Here is a 17,747-nt window from a genome sequence, read left to right on the forward strand (position 1 = left end):
TACATCAACTGTTCAAGCATATTTGTACATATGTTGCCATCATTATTTTCTAAACATTTACTTTCCGTTTGAGCCCTTGGTATCACCTCCTCTTTTTTCCCCTTCCCTCCCTGGCTCCCACTGACATGACCCCTTGATAAATTATAAATGATTATTTTCATATCTTTCACCAACCGCTGTCTCCCTTCCCCCACTGTTTCTGTTGTTCGTCCCTCTGGTGGGGTGGGGTAGTTATGTGTCAATCATTGCAATAGAGTCCCCCTTCCTCTCCCCTCCCTACTTTCCTCCTACCCTCCTGGTATTGTTACTCCCATTCCTGTTTCCAGATTCCGTGCGTCGTGAGCTCTTATCCCTTATCTGTACCAGTGCACAAGCTCCTGTCTAGCCTGCAGTGCAGGACTGGGGTTAAACCCCCTCATGTAGTTCATGAGGAATTTGTGTGTGTCTGCTGTGTCCAGCATTGACTGTCATTTAGAGGCATCGTGATCTAGTGAGTATATAAAGGATACGTGGAATATACTCTGTTTTAGTTCATTTTAGATCAACCAATCAGTGTGAAGCAAGTCACCTAGCTTCTCTGGCTGCTCCCTGCAAACCAGAAGGGGTTAGTGAGGCCATTGCCTTCCAAGCCCAGGTTCAGGTGGTCTCCCGCTGCTGTAGGGCGCTGTCAATGGCTGGGGGAAGCTCGGTGAATAGGTGCTGGGTCCATCCAGGCTGCTTTAATGAAAGTAGCACATCCACTGTCTTTTTAATTGGCATTTCTTTGTCCCCCCAAAAAGCTTATCTGTCTAAGAAAAAAATCTTCCTGACTAGATGAACTTCCATATATTTAAAAAAATTATGGGTATACATTTTTCTTAATGACCAGTGCGTGAAACATATTTTCATATGCTTATTTTCTTATTGTACATCTGCCTTGGTGAAATGTCTACATATACTCACTGATCCTTTGTTGGACATGTGATTCACAAATAGCGTCTCCCAGTGCGTCTTTTCTCCTGGTCTAAGTTCTGAAAACTGAGTTTTCATGGACCATTATCTTCCCATGGACTTGTATAGACCAAAAGTTTAGAATTTTGATGAAATTTGGACTGCCAATTTTTCCTCTTACAGCTCATACTCGTGATACTAAATCTAAGTATTTTTTACCTATCTCTAGATCCCAAAGATTTTATTCTCTTTAACATTTTTACTTTGTTTTGCATTTGTCTATGCTCCATTTTAAGTTAATTTGTTGTAAATATGGTATGAGGTTTTGTTTGAGTTTTTTAATTTATAAGCGACCATTTGTTCCGGCAAATTTTGAGATCCACTACTTTTTTTCTCTTTTTTACCCTATTACTTTTTAAATACATTACTCCACAATCTAATTAAGATATTTTTGGTGGGGGTTAGATAGAGCAAGTTACTGCATTTCTTTCTCTCTGGGCTTCCCGGGTTTAGGCACTAAGTACAGACAGATCTTGGGGAAACTGATTTCTTTCCAGACCACTGCACTAAAGTGGGTATCTTGATAAAGTGAGTCACACACAAATTTATGCTTCCAAATGTATATGCCAGTCTATTAAGTGTAGAATAATAGCATTGTGAAAACATTGAAATATTGTGAGAATTACCAGAGTATGACACAGACACCCAAAATGAGAAGAACATTCAGTGGGATGAATAGCTCTGAGGGACTTGGTCCATGCAGGATCGCCACAAACCTCAGTTTATACGAAAGAAACACGGTATTTACGAAATGCAACAAGCGAAGATCAATAAAGCAAGGCATACCCATACTTCTGTCAGCGTTCTGTCAGCATTCAGTATGGCGATTTGCATCACTGTATGTTGGAAGTCTGGATCTACTTGGTCACTTAGGAATGTGAGTCTTTTTTATTTTTGTGTTTTAATTTTCTCATGTCATACAATCAGGTGAGTCCCAGACTTTGCTGGCTGCAGCAGTTGAAAGAGAGCGTGCAGCGACAGAAGAGCTCCTGGCCAGCAAGGTTCAAACGTCGTCCTTGGAGTCACAGAATTCTCTGTTACGGCAGGAAAGTGGTAGATTTCAGGCCCAGCTCGAGGCGGAGAAAAAGAAGCTGAGAAAGCTGGAGGATGAAAATAACCGGTGAGCTGGATTTCTGCAGTTATTCTTGGTAGTCTCATGTCAGTTTGAAGAGCTGTTTAAAGTCCATGTTGGCTTTTAGTTTTATAGCACTGAGCGCTAAAAATAGTTTTGCTGTTGAAAGTCAAGGTCATTGTAAGAAGATTTAGCATACTAGTGCAGGATGCATTAAATCTCACATGCTTTAAAATTATTATTTATATTATTATATAAACCTATTATATATTATATAAGTGTTTTATATATTTATTAGTTATTTTAACAATCATTTGTATCGAGCATGTTTGTACATATGTTGCCGTCATTCTTTTCTTTCTTTTTTTTTTTGATTTGAATATTTTTTAAAATTAATTTATTTATTTTAACAATTTATTAGGGACTGATACAACTCTTTTCACAGTTCATACTTATACATACATCAATTGTATAAAGCACATCTGTACAGTCTTTGCCCTAATCATTTTTTTCTCTTTTCTTCTTTTACATTTTATTTGGGACACCGTCATTCTTTTCTAGACATTTACTTTCTACTGAGCCCTTGATATCAGCTCCTCCCCCCGCCCCCCACGTGACCCCTTGATAAATTCTAAATCACTGTTATTTTCATATCTTAAACTGATCTCTGTCTCCCTTCCCCCATGGTTTCTGTCGTTTGTCCCCTGGAGGAGTATGTGTGTGGTTGTGTCGATCACTGTGATCGGTTCCCCCTTCCTCTCTTCCTCCCCTTACCCTTCTGGTATCACTATTCCCATCACTGTTCCTGAATTCTGTGTGTCATGTCACATAGACACTTGAGGTTCTTTTTTGTATGTTTGTGCCTTTTTGCAGGACAAGTCATAGTTTTAATCTTAGTTTTCCAAGGGGCCTGTAAGCAGGCAAATGTACGAGTATTCAATGAGCGTGTTTGTAAATTAGAAAAGGGATTTTTTTTACAAAGCAGCATTCCAGCCTATCTAAACAGAGGTCTGTTTTTGAAAGTTATAAGCTATAGAATACAGCTCTCTGGAATTATAATGAAGCGATGTTTTGCTCTGAGCTTTCCCTTGGAAATTCTATTTTTAAGAAAAATCACCCAGACATGCTCATTTATAAAGGATTTGTAACTTTTACAGACATTAACAAGTTTTTTAGAAGCCCGGGATGGTGGTATTGAGAATTGTTTTAGAAAGTATGTTTCAAATGAAATCTTAACCCAGAGCACCAGTGAACAAAAAGGACAAAAGGTGTTTCATTTGTACTTTGATTTCTCAATGGAACCCAAGTGATCTAGGAATGCAGTTGGCAAATCACTAATGTGGGCTTGGAATCAGGGTAAATAAAGTAGTTTTTAATACTCTGTACAATCACCTTTTTTGTTTGTTTTGCTTAATTCCCTCTTGTGTAATAGGTACCAAGTTGAATTAGAAAACCTAAAAGATGAATATGTCAGAACACTAGAAGACACAAGGAAAGAAAAGGTACTTTTTAATTACTTGCTCATCTTTTCAGGTTTACATTAGAGAATAGTGGGGTGAAGAGAGACTAATGAGAAGCCAGGGCGAATTGGATGAGATCACTGCTTTTGGAACTTGGTTTGAGACAAACCAAAAAAGAGAATATATGAAAGGGCTTCAAAAAGTTTCTGGGAAAATGCCATTATCTTTTCATTCCATTTTCAGCAAACATCTCGAAGCTTTCTCATACTTAATGATCCTAATTTTAAGCCTGGCTTCATATGATTTCTTGAGTGAATACCATAGAAATTATCTAACTTTATCTTCCTCCATTAGCTACTACTGAATAGTCAGTTGGAAATGGAGAAAATGAAACTTGAACAAGAAAGGAAGAAAGCAATTTTCACTCAGGAAGCACTAAAAGAAAAGGTATGTTTTTTTCTCTCTCTTTGTTTCTGGGGTAACCATTCAGTGATGGTTTTGATTAATCAATGATTGTTATGTAATTTTAGTTATACTTTATAAATACCATTTTAAAATTACTGAAATCGGTAGAGTGATGAGTTGTAGTATAAGCAGTGTCCTGCTCAGAGTAAATCCACCTTTACCTGGTATATCTACAAATTCTGTGGATTTTAGTATATTTCATTTTCAGAACCCCTTCTCCTTTTTTTTTTCTTTGCCCTAATCATTTTTTTCTCCTCTTTTCTTTTTTTGCATTTTATTAGGGACTCATACAACTCTTATCACAATCCATACATATACATACATCAATTGTATAAAGCACATCCATACATTCCCTGCCCCAATCATTCTCAAAGCATTTGCTCTCCACTTAAGCCCCTCGCATCAGGTCTAACCCTTCTCCTTTTTAAAGTAAAACTTGTCATCGCACTATTTATGTTCCACCTCATTTGACCCCTCAACAACCTTCAGAGAATAGCTGGTCTGTTCCTTTCCCTTCTGATTAGTGGAAGTAATATTTTTTTAAAGACAGTTTTATATTTAGAAGATGGAATATATTTAGTGGTTAGTATATGAAAACTGTAAAAAACTTACCAGAACTAGTGGAATTTAAAAGAATACAATCAGAATGGAAAATGGAAAATTTTTTTATAGTTTATTGTATTTAAAACTTAACAGTAATTTTTATTCCAGAGAAATAGATCAAATTGTGGTGGCACGTTATGGCATTGTAACTTAGTTCATGTAATTGTTTCAACAAAAACATTCTCATCACATGAGAAAAGAAAAGCCAAATCATACTGAAAACCAAACCCAAATGATCCTGAGGTTATTATATCAAGGGCCCTGGTGGTGTAGTGGTTACTCGTTGGGCTGTCATCTGCTTGGTCAGCGGTTGGAAGCCACCAGCAGCTCCCAGGGAGACTGACTGGGCTTCCTACTCCTGTACCAGTTACAGTCTTGGAACCCCACGGCGGGGTGGCTATGAGTCAGCATTGACTCCATGTCAGTGTGGTTTCTTTATTTCTACTTATAAATTGAGTGTTGTGCCTTTGATAAAACATCGCAAATCATATTTGTTAACATTTTAAAAGAAATGAGAATGAATGTTTTATATCATTGATCTTAGAAAATTTTCTTTTTCTAAAATTTAATTTGCTCTTTAATCTGGATTTTTTTTTTAAATTCCTTTTAGGAACGCAAACCATTTTCTGTTTCTAGTACTCCTACAATTTCACGCTCAAGTTCAATAAGTGGAGTTGATATGGCTGGGCTTCAAACATCTTTTCTGTCTCAGGTGATACTTTATTACTAATATGAGAGCTGTTCTAAAATTTAATAATGGTAAAGGAATGAATTATGATAGATTGACCATCACCAGAATCTTGCCACTCCACAGGCAATGCAACAGAGTATTTGTGAAGGGTGTTCTTTGCAGTGAGGAAATGGAGATGATGTCTGCCTTTGAGAAAGTCATAGATATTTTAAAGCAAGGATTGACAACTCTTTATCTCAACTTCATAATGGAACACACCCTGTACTAATGTGTCCTTTCTTTTGCCTAACATAGGATGAGCCTCATGATCACTCATTTGGACCCATGTTAACATCAGCAAATGGCAGCAGTCTTTATGATGCTGTAAGGATGGGAGCAGGATCGAGTGTCATTGAGAATTTGCAATCTCAGCTAAAGCTAAGGGAAGGAGAAATTACTCATTTGCAGGTATTGGAAAAAATTAAATGTACTATAAGAAGTAAGTGGCATGTAAAGTACAAAATGTATCCTTTAAGTTGCGGACATGGATTAGTTAGATAAAATAAGGATGAGAGGTCAGAGAGCCTGATAACTGAGTCCTAGAATGGAACCAAATTACATACTCTGTTACAGGAACTTCTGGGCTCTAGCAGGCCAGGCCGTGTGTGAAATTTAGGCCTCTATTGGTACAGAACACCTCCCTTCTAAACAGCTCTTTCCCAAGATGAAATAGGGAAATTGCCACACCAAGCATTATCTACTTTGTTCTTTCCAACTCTGTCACTTGATAGTTGCACCGACTTTCCCAGTGAGGAGTAAGTAAAAGGGAGAAGAGACATTCAGACTCTAAAACCCTATGCATAGAAGGAAATGACATGAGTAGGGAGGAAGCACCCCTCATTTCTAGCTTTTCAAGACCTTAATGCATTCAACAACAAAAAGAAAAATGACCCAACCATAAAATAAACAAGGACTTGAATAAATGTTTCATCAAAGAAGACATTAAGCTGGCCACCAAGCACATAAAGATGTTCCATGTCATTAGGCATCAAAGGATGCAAATCCAAACAAGAATGCAAATCCCAGAACCATTTTTCGATCACTAATATTGCTAAGATTACTGCGGGGCCTGCCTCAATCCCAACTATGTGAACCCTCTCCCCCCCACCCCCCCAAAGAATGCACCTCAGAGGACAGCACTGAAGCTACAGCTTGGAGAAGGGCAGGTCTAAGTAGAGCACACAGAAGAACTGAAGAGGGAGGGCAACACAACCTGGCCCACCAAGCTCCGAGAACAATATTCCTGCTCAGAGCAGACAATGCATAGAGAGGACCATAGGGCCGGCCCCTCCATGAGACACGACGTACCTCACTGAACCATAGGACAGCACTGGAGACACAGTGCGGGAATTCTGCCCAGATTGACCCCATCACAATGGAGCGAAACACTAAGGGCATGCAATAGAGCAGCAAGGGGAGCAGAGTGGTGACACTCCCGGATAATACCACAAATAGACTTTGGAGACAGAGTGTGGCACCCCATCAGACTGGAAAGCACTCATAAAGACCAACAAACAGACCTTGAACTATTTATAGGCTTTTCCATTTTTGTCACTAGCTTTCATTTTGTTATTGGTTTTTTTTAGTTGTTATTGTTTTGTTGGTTTTGACTTTGTTTTGTTTGGCTTTGCCTGGTTTGTGTGCTTATTAATGTCTCTACATGTCTATCTAGATAAGATAGGCGGGATAAATAATTCAGAGATGAAAGGAACAGGACCAATGGTTCTGGAGGGATTAGGAGAAGGGGAGGTGGGAGAAAGGAAAAGTATTGGAGAAACAACCCAGGGACAAGGGAACAACAAGTAAACTAAAATCAATGGAGAGAAGGGCATAGGAAGCCTAGTGGGGCTTAATCAAGGGCAATGTAGCAATGAGGAATTACTAAACCAGAATGAAGGCCGAACATGATGGGGGAACAAGAGGGAAGTAAAAAGAAACAGAGGAAAGAACCAGCAGACAAAGGACATTTATAGAGGTCAAAATACGGGCATGTACAGATGTAAATATAATTTTATATAATGAGAGGGGAATAGAACTATGCACTCAAATCTATAGGTTAAGAATTAAGGTTGCCGATTGACATTGGGCCTCGACTCAAGTACTCCCTCAACACAAGAACAGTTTGTTCTAATAATACGGCATTCTGTGATGCTCACCTTGCCCATATGATTGCTGAAGACAAAATGGGTGCATAAGTAAATGTGGTGAAGAAAGCTAATGGTGCCCAACTATCAAAAGAGATAGTGTCTGGGGTCTTAAAGGCTTGAAGATAAATAAGTGGCCATGTAGCTGAGAAACAACAAAGCCCACATAGAAGAAGCACACTAGCCTGTGTGATCATGAGGTGTTGATGGGATTAGGTATCAGGCATCTAAGACCGAGAACAAAATCATACCCAATGTGAATTGAGGGGATGGGGCATGGAGTGGAGACCCAAAGCCCATGTGTAGACAATTGGACATCCCCTCACAGAAGGGTCATAAGGAAGAGATGAGCCCGTCAGGGTGCAGCCTAGCACCGACAAAGTACAACTTCTAGTTTTTTAATGTTTCCTTCACCCCACTATCATGACCTCAATTATACCTTACAAATCAGATTAGACCAGAACATGCACCCTGCTACAGATAAGAGTCCACAAACACAGGGAGTCCAGGATAGATAAACCCCTCAGGGCCAACAATGGGAATAGAGATACCAGGAGGATTAGAGGAAGGTGGGGAGAGAAAGGTGGAATCAATCACAAGGATCAAGATAGAACCCCCTCCCAGGGGGACAAACTATGGAAAAGTGGGTGAAGGACAACAGAGGACGATGTAAGATACGAAAATAATAATCTACAATATATCAAGAGTTCAGGAGAGAGGGCAGGTGGGCGGGGAGGGACTCAAATAGAAAGAAAATGCTTTGAAAATTATGGTGGCAGCATACATGCAAATGTGCTTGACACATGGATGGATGGATGAGATATAATAGCCCCCAGTTAAAGTCTTTGATTAAAAAATAACAAAAAGTAATAAATGTTGGTGAGGAAGTTGGGAAATTGAAATCCTGCTTTGATGGAAAACAAAGTGGTGCAGCCATTATAGAAAACAATATAGTCCTTTAAAAAAAGCTAAACTGAAAATAGAACTCGCATATGATTCAACAATTGCATTCCTAGGTATATACCCCGAAAGATTTGAAATCGGAGACTTGAACAATCAATGTTCATTGTACTATTATTCACAATAGTCAAAAGTGGAAACAATTTAAAAGTCTATTACAGATGAATAGTGCCCATGTACAATGAAATAATTAATACTCAGCCCATAATAGAAATAATTTTTAATACATTCTATAGATGGGTCTGGATGACAGGCTGAGTGAGCTAAATCACTGAATCAGTCACAAGAAGCCAAATATTGTCTGATCCCACTAATGTAAGAAAGACTTAAAAAGGCAAGCAAGGCAAGCAACGTTGATTACTGTCTACAGGGGCAAGATGGAGGGGGAGAGAAAGGTTAAAGGTACAGGAAATATAACATTGATTAAGGATCAGGTTGACCAGTTGATAATTGTAATTGGTGTCAATAAATTGTACACCTGCAAAAATTGTATTGATAGAAATATTTACAACAATGAAAGAAAATATGAAACTTAGCTGACAGGGCTGCTTATGTACAATCAGACATGTCGTAGGATTTGGCTTCTGGGTTTGGAGGGTTTGGGTCATGGTTTCACAGGACCTCCCAGCTAATCAGCCTCGTGTGTGTTCAGCGTATCTCCTGTGCCTTCTAGTTTGTTGGTAGTGGCTGGAGTTTCAAAAGCTTGAAATGAGCCGTGGAAGGCGCAATCGGTCTGATTTCCTGGGTCGGCCGAGAAGCAGAGGGGCAGGTCAAGGACATGGGCTGCGTGGCCAGTTGACTACATGAACAACTGCCACCTCTGCCACGGCAGCAAAAGACTGGATGATATCCAGCTACCAGTACTGTACGTTTTGATGAAAAATCTTTATAAGCATCCTGATCAAAAGAGGGAAATGCATCACGTCCCAGAATTCCAAATTCTCATGGAATCCAAACCTCCTGGAGCCGGGAAGGGTGAAGAGACTCCTAAAACCGTTGCCCTCGGATCACCTTAAACCGATGCCCGCAGCATCCTAGTGGAGTCCTAAACAGTAGGCTAGCTTAGACTAAAGTACAACAAAAATTCTTTTTGTGCATTATACTCGTATAAGAACTATTTGTATGGGATCCAAAGGAGCCCTCGCATCACTCGATGGCTAACTGCCAGGTCGACAGTTCAAATCCATCAGCCTGTCTGTGGAAGAAAGATTGTATGCTCCATAAGGATTTACAGGTTTGGAACATCTATTATGGAGCTGCTGAGTTAGAATGGATTCAGTGGTATTGGTTTATTACTAGGTATACAATTATGAATAAAGAATATGAGTTAAAAAACCAGCCCAGGACATTAGAACGGACATTTCTGTAGTGGTGCTCCCCAAGCCTCTCAATAAAACCTAAAAAAATTCCCTCCCCCACTCTTCACTCCCCCCCAAAAAAAGAAGAAAGCAAGAAAGAAAGACTGTGGGAATGCTTGCTGTGGTTAAATCCCAGAATAGTACTTTTTAAATGGACACACTGCAGAGTCACAGGCAGTTGTCTTAGGGAAGAGCCCTTGTTGACTTGGCCTACTTTCTCCAGATGGTAACATCTTGCAGAACGATGGTGCAATGTGACAACTGTAAGTTGACATCAACACAGTTCATCCGTTTGACTCAAATTGCCCTCATTTGTGTGCATGCCTTTAAAGCTGTCTGCACTTTGATCACTGTCTGAGACTGTCGAGGGTCTCTGAGTCAGGACGGCGGAAAGCATCCAGGGTCAGCGTGACTCCAATACCTGAACAGCACCGTAGGGCAGTCCTGGTGAAGGGGTAACGCACATGTAGAAACAGTTGAACTGGAACATGATATGCTGTGTGTTTTCTCAATAATAACAAAAATTTTTAAAGAAAGAAATCATAATGGCAGTGAGAAACATTAACATGTTTGCCTAAAAAACGTTTTACTTGTTTGCAGTATTAAACTGATACTCAAAAGTGAAGTCAAACATGTTTTTGGAAACAAACAAACAAACAAACAAACAAACATGTTTTTGAAAAATGACAGTAAATGTGCTTACATTAGCAGGAAAATTAAGCAAGATGCATTTGAATTAAGCTCTTTTCTGGTAATATTCTACAGCTAGAAATTGGCAATCTGGAAAAAACCCGAGCGATAATGGCTGAAGAGCTCGTTAAGTTAACAAATCAAAATGATGACCTTGAAGAGAAGGTGAAAGAGATACCCAGACTTCGCGCTCAGTTAAGAGTAAGTATTCCTCATCAAACGTGAGTGTGAGATAGTTTTAATTTTGTTATATAAATGCCATGGTGTATTTACTAAAAGTAAGCTTTAATGATGTCTTTGAAAATCAGAGTGTTGATATTTATACCGATGAGTAGCCCTGTGGGAGCAGTCCAGTGCTTGGCTGCTAGCCCCCAAAATGGGCTGTTTAAAATAACTAGAGTTTTAATGTATGATTAAAGAGCTTTAAGGGTAAGTCTTTTTATTTTTCTTAGCACATTGATCATTCTAAGTGGAGTGTTTTTCACACATTAACTTGGCGAAGACCCATTTATCAGATTGCTTTGTCTGTGACGTGTAGTCACTTGTCCATGTGTGGCACCAATGGGTGCCACTGGACTGACCACTAACCGGAAATGTGACGTTGCAGAGCCTGCCGGAGTCTTCCTGGGGAGTAAGGCCTAATCATGGACTTCCCAAGCCCACAGCCTTGAACACCTTCTGGAGCAGTTGGGCTCTGCACACCGGAGTTGCCCTGAGTGGGCATTTACTCTCCAGGAACAGCAATATGAGAGGCTTTCAAAAAGTGTGTTGAAAAATGGAATTAAAAGATAAAAACATAAACTGTTTTTCTCAGGACACTTAGAAGTGTCGATACAAACCCTTTAGTGTGTCCTTAAGGAACTGAGGATCCTGGAAGTATCTTCTACATTATTAACGAAAGGAAGTGGCGGGCCTTTTAAGGACTTAGTTACTGTTTGGGAACAAAAAGAAGTCAGAAGGATCCAAACTAGGACTGCATGGTGGATGCCCATGGAAACTCTGAAACAACTGCCTGCCCAGTCCATAGGAGGCATGCGCATGTGGTGGGGAGGGCTCTGCGGCAGCGCTCCTGAATGCGTTTCTGCTAATGCTTTGACTTCCTCAAACATTCTCATAACAAGCAGATGGGACCGTCCCTTGCCCCGCAGAAATCCAACAAGCATAATGTGTGAACATCCGAAAAAAGCGGTTACCCTGATGTTTGCGCTTGGATCAATTAGCTTTTCCTTTGGGTCCCTTCCCCTTGGTAAAAACTAGTCTTTGGTTGTGCTTTGCTGTATTTTTTGTTGACAATTCTTCGAAGAATTGCTTTAAGATCTTGATCCCACTTGTTTAAAATGTCTCCCAAAAACTCTTGCTCGCAGCTAATCTGAGTGCATCGATTTTGGCACCCGGGGAGCTGAAACTGTGCCCAAGGTTAAAAGTCCCATCAGGTCTAATGAGAGTGGCGATCCCTGGAGGGAAGGGAAGGTCAGGGAGAAGGGAGAACTGATCACAGTGATCTCCATATAACCCCTTCCCTGGAGGACGGACAACAAAAATGTGGGGAAGGGAGACATCAGTCAGTGTAAGACATGAAAAAATAAGAATAATTTATCATTTATCAAGGGATCGAGAGGGAAGGAGAAGGGAGGGGGAAATGAGGAACTGATACCAAGGGCTCAAGTAGAAAGAAAGAAAATGTTTTGAAAATGATGATGACAACAAATGTATAAATGTGCTTGACACAATGTATGCATATATATATGTATGTATGTATGTATGGTGATAAGAGCTATATGAGCCCCCAATAAAATGATTAAAAAATTTTTTCCATCAGGTATAAGTTGCACTGATTGAGTTGTCAATGAGGTTGGTCATTGGTCCTCTTCAATTAGAGCATGAATTATATTAATATTTTTAATGCGATGATCTGCTGCTGTGGGCTTCATCTCATGTGTAGTCCTGCCTTTTCTTAAAACAGCTCTCAAAAAACCCCACCAAGCTCTCTATTTGGAAATGCAGATTTCTTTGGGGCATTGTCCCCAAAAGCCCAAGTTTCCCCTTAAAAAATTGATGTATGTATATTTGTGCTTCAAGTTTAGCAGAAATCCAGTTGCACTGATAGGAACTCTCTTCAAATCGATGTCTTCTTTTTTGTGCCTCCAGGTAGATCCTGTTCAGATGTATTGTAACAAGTTAGAAGTTGTTTATTTTGAAATCCATACGGTTTCTTCATAGTAACTGTTTTCTTTTTTTTTTAAACATTTTATTAGGGGCTCATACAACTCTTACCACAATCCATACATATACATACATCAATTGTATAAAGCACATCTGCACATTCCCTGCCCCAATCATTCTCAAGGCATTTGCTCTCCACTTAAGCCCTTTGCATCAGGTCCTCTTTTTCCCCCCCTCCCTCCCCGCTCCTCCCTCCCTCATGTGCCCTTGGTAATTTATACATCGTTATTTTGTCATATCTTGCCCAATCCGGAGTCTCCCTTACCCCCTTCTCTGCCAATAGTAACCGTTTTCTATTAACTTTTTAAAAAGACCTCTCTACATGTTATTAGTAATATTTTATTCATGGACATTATATGTATCACCATAATTAGCCTATTTGATTTTAAGAGACAGTGTTATGTCTTAAATTCAAATGTATTTTCTTTTGGCTTTTCCTGTGGGCTAAATGACAGGTAATGAATACAATTATAATTATCACATATACTTGTGTATAAGCCGAGTTTTTCGGCACATTTTTAATGCACTTTTTGCAGTAAAAGGTGCCTCGGCTAATATTTGGCCCGGCTTATACTCGAGTATTTATGGTAATCAAAGAGATTTAAATTACATCAAATGGTTTTTTCAAATGTTTTTAACACTGGTGGGAGAGAATAGAAACAATTATATATGAGGAAAATTGCAGACTTAGTGAAAAGAGTAAGATTGAAACCATCTGACTTGTAAGATTTTATTTCAAAATCCTTTACTTTTTTTTTTAATAATTGGGGGCTCATACTGCTCCTATCACAATCCATGCACCTATTGTGTCAAGCACATTTGTACCTATGTTGCCATCATCATTCTCAAAACATATTCTTTTTACTTAAGCCCTTGGTATCAGCTAATTTCCCCCTCTCCCACCCTCCTGCCCTCATGAACCCTTGATAATTAAAACAAAAGTTTTTTTCATGTCTTACACACCCACCGATGTCTCCCTTCACCCACTTTGCTCCTGTCCGTCCCCTTACCAAATCATTTACTTGTTATGTAATTCCAAGTTAGATCGTAATGTGAACTTAAATTTTAAAAGAGATGAGTAGCATATTTTTGCACAGATAATACATGTTTTAAACATTTTTGGTCAACAATGTCCTTCCTAAAAAGTATTTTTGTAATTATGTAAGCTGTACTAATTTTTTAGGGCAAAGCTAAAGGGTACAGTTGGCAAAAACATTTAATGTGTTATTTATGTAAAAAGTATATATTTTCATTTAATGTAATGTGTTTACTGCTGAGTCATGTGTTCAACATGTTATGTGCAGGTAACTTAAAAATTAAAAACCTTTATTTTGTAGGATTTGGATCAGCGATACAACACTATTCTGCAGATGTACGGAGAAAAAGCAGAAGAGGCAGAGGAACTTCGACTAGATCTTGAAGATGTGAAAAATATGTACAAGACTCAGATAGATGAACTTTTAAGACAGAGACTCAGTTAACGTCTGAAAATGTCATTCCCAGCAAACTGAATGTAAACACCTCATATCGAAATGTAGACTTCCAATAAATTCTTGTAAAGAAATAGGAAGTGGATTTTAATTTACTGTAAGTTCAGGATTTGAACAGATGGCTTTACAGTGTGCAGTCCTGCTTGCAGTTAAATTACCTTGTGCAATATTTGACTTTATTTTTGAAACTCTTTGTTAAAAATTAATTTTTTAAAGTGCCCATTTTATTTTGCCTTGTATAGCACAGAAATTTATTAATCCTTATCCATGTGGCTATGGAAGGAGAATGGTGTTCATGTGTATCATAGAAATATAACTAATTGTATCTATAATTTGTATGTGTATGTATATATTGAAAACATTTAAAGAGAATGTTAACATACTGAAACTTGGACTCTCACTAAATCTTCAGCATTGGAGCTTTAACATCTAGGCTGAAGTAACTGGATTTCACATCCAGTCATGAAAATGTGCATTAAGCGTTGACAAAAGTTGCTTGCAGTTGTTAAGCTATGATGTTATTTTTAATGTAGAAATCATACTGATGACGCAGTGTAGCAGGCAAATAAGTCAAATATTTAAATTTCTTTGAAAGTTTTCTAAATTTCATGTTCTTGATATAGTACTTATCACATGAACTAGCTTTCTGTTACATACTCTAAGAAAGCTACAGCTATTCAAAGTTAATGAAGTGTCAGGAAAAACTTTACTTAAAATGCTTTTTATGTTTAAATCAGTAACACTTAGTGATTTTGAAGGGATATTGTTTTACTACCCTAGACAGTTAATAAAATGCTCGGTAATTATTCATTTAATTTATTCTTTAAAAGTTACTTGATTGCATTTTCTAAATCCAGAACTTTGTCACATTAAAAATTGAGTGTTTACTATTACAGAATATTTATAACAAGACAGTTATCAAAGCAGGAGTTAATTTAAATTTGGTATTTTGCAATTCTGTGGAATGTACCCTTTCTTCCTTAACTCAGAAAGTAGAGTAGCTTTAAAAACTGCTTTGCCTTCTTTCAAGTGTTAGTTCATTCAAAATCTGACCTGCGTTTTAGACCTGTGAACTACTGTAATGATTTTACTATTAAAAGTTATTTAACTGCCTTTACCTGCAACTAAAAACTGTCATTTGATTTTCAGTTAAATTTTAAACACCAGTTTTTTTAGAGTGTAGCTAAGTATAAATCATGCAGAAGATTTTGGATAACTTCCAGGTTAATTAAAGTGGCCTCATTTTCTTTCTTTTTGTATGCAAGACAGCATTTCTGTCATTTCATCTTTGATTAATAGCTTCAATGAATAGTTGATAAGTGTGAGCCAAATTCATCGGATGACTTTTCTATATTTTAGTGGTAAAAAGGCAGACCGATATCTGTTTCTTCTGAATATTCAGGGGCAGAATGTCAAAACTGATAGCAATAAAAAAATGTATAGCATAATAAAATGTAGACAACTTCAATTGCAGAATTCTTTTAGCATTTGAAACTGAGTAAAAAAATTTTGAAATTGTTCTTTTACAATATCCAACAATGAACCAAAAAAAAGGGAAAATACTATAATTTCATATTATTTTTTCTTAATCCTTCTTAATCTTAATAAAATTGCTTTAATAAAATTTAATTGTTTTCTATTTATTTGATTAAAAAAACAAGAGCTACTTACATTTCTTTTGCTATGTCAAAGTTATTTTGATTACTGTCCACCTAGATCACCTGATACATTCCTCTATTTGGAGTTACTGATTTCGCTTTTTTTAAAACTACAGAAAATGGCAGACTCCCCTACTTAACATTGATTGCTGTATTTTGCTGTTTGTGTAAACATTTCTTCTCCATATTCTAGTAAATGACTTTATAAAGGTAAGTAAAAAGATATTGCTAGAAAAACAAAATTATCAAAATGTGAAGCTTCTCTTCCTAGACCTGTCTTCCATCCAGGTCTGTACGCTTCCGAAGGCAGCGTTTCCATCTCTTGGGCACTCTTCCATTGTCACCCTGTCAAACAGTAGTTTTGACATCCTCGAAGGATACAGATCTTGCCCCCTTTACATGTTATTTGAGTTGGAGGAACAAGTAGTCTGAAAGGGCAAGATCAAGTAAAAGGCTTATGGGATAAAGTTTCCCAATGAAATTCTCACAGGACAGCCCCTGCTCTGCACATAATGAATGAGCATGGCTGTGATAGAAAAAAAAAATTCTTGGTAAAACTTTCAGTTCTCCTAAAACTTCATACTAATCCCTCGCGATTATCTGTTTCTTTGGGGGGGGGGGGAAACTAGATTACCCCTTGGGAATCAGAAGCAGTTTTAACCTTCTGAACTGACCTGTTTTGAATTGTCGCAGCAGAACTCCTCAGAGGTCAATGTTTTCATTGGATTGTGTTTTTAAAAAGGCAATCCAGATAGGTATTATTGAGGGAACTTGCCTGCAGCCATCCACTGATGGCAGATCTGTGAGACAGGTTTCAGTGGGAAGAAACATGTATAAACTATAAACCTGGTAGCAATACTTTTTGATCCACCCTTGGACTTTAGTTGAGAAAATACTTTGCCATTTGATGTTTTCAGTCTTGGAAGAAAAGAAAGGTATTATAAAGAATTGTAACAAGTGCAAGGATATTAAAAAAAGTAAAATTATACTGTTGTGTGAGACGAAACTTCAAAATGTTCATAGAAAAATGGAATAGAAAGATAAAGGATTTTTCTTTTTTTAAAACATTTTATTAGGGACTCATACAACTCATCACAATCCATATATCAGTTGTGTAAAGCACATTGTACAGTTTGCCCTCATCATTCTCAAAGCATTTGCTCTCCACTTAAGCCCTTTGCATCAGGTCCTTTTTTCCCCTCCCTCCCCACTCCCCCTTTCCTCATGAGCCCTTGATAATTCATAAATTATTATTTTGTCATATCTTGCCCTGTCTGACATCTCCTTTAACCCCTTTTCTTTTGTCCGTCCCTCAGGGAGGATGTCACATGTAGATCTTTGTAATCGGTTCTCTCTTTCCAACCCACTCACCCTCTACCCTCCCGGTATCGCCACTCTCACCACTGGTCCTGGAGGGATCATCTGCCCTGGATTCCCTGTGTTTCCAGTTGCTATCTGTACCAGTGTGCATCCTCTGGTCTAGCCAGATTTGTAAGGTAGAATTGGGATCATGATGGGGAGGAAGCATTTAGGAACCAGAGAAAAGTTATTTTGATTTGAATCTATTTTAAGTCTTGGTATTCATATCCTTCTCCAAGTTCTCTTAGCATTCCTGTGTTCAACTAACAACAGGTAAAAAGGTTAGCCTCTATTCCTGAGTTCCTGTGGCTTAACTTTCCAGTGGCACTTCTTCCCCAGTGTGTGGTGCTGTGGTGGCTTGCTTGTGGCTGTGATGCTGGAAGTTATGCCATCAGCCTTGCAAATATCAGGAAGGGCACTCCTGGTGAGCAGATTTCCTTGGAGCTTCGACTAAAACAGATTAGGAAGGAGTACTAGCTCACTTCTGAGGTGTTAGTGGAAACCTGATTCATAGCAGCAGAACCTTGTCTGATACATGATGGTGA

The 17,747-nt window shown here is 38.4% G+C and overlaps 1 protein-coding gene across 1 annotated transcript in view; it reads left to right on the forward strand.

Moving 5' to 3' along the window:
• Positions 1 to 15,758, forward strand: part of TMF1 (TATA element modulatory factor 1) — a 48,564-nt gene extending 32,806 nt beyond the window's left edge. The window contains exons 11-17 of the mRNA XM_075549907.1: positions 1,918 to 2,110; positions 3,495 to 3,564; positions 3,877 to 3,969; positions 5,201 to 5,302; positions 5,576 to 5,728; positions 10,548 to 10,673; positions 14,033 to 15,758. Coding sequence (XP_075406022.1) covers positions 1,918 to 2,110; positions 3,495 to 3,564; positions 3,877 to 3,969; positions 5,201 to 5,302; positions 5,576 to 5,728; positions 10,548 to 10,673; positions 14,033 to 14,176 — 881 coding nt within the window. The 3' untranslated portion in view covers positions 14,177 to 15,758. The remainder of the gene's footprint in view (positions 1 to 1,917; positions 2,111 to 3,494; positions 3,565 to 3,876; positions 3,970 to 5,200; positions 5,303 to 5,575; positions 5,729 to 10,547; positions 10,674 to 14,032) is intronic.
• Positions 15,759 to 17,747: the final 1,989 nt, after the last annotated feature.

This window comes from Tenrec ecaudatus, chromosome 5 (assembly GCF_050624435.1).
Source record: "Tenrec ecaudatus isolate mTenEca1 chromosome 5, mTenEca1.hap1, whole genome shotgun sequence".
Classification (NCBI taxonomy): domain Eukaryota; kingdom Metazoa; phylum Chordata; class Mammalia; order Afrosoricida; family Tenrecidae; genus Tenrec; species Tenrec ecaudatus.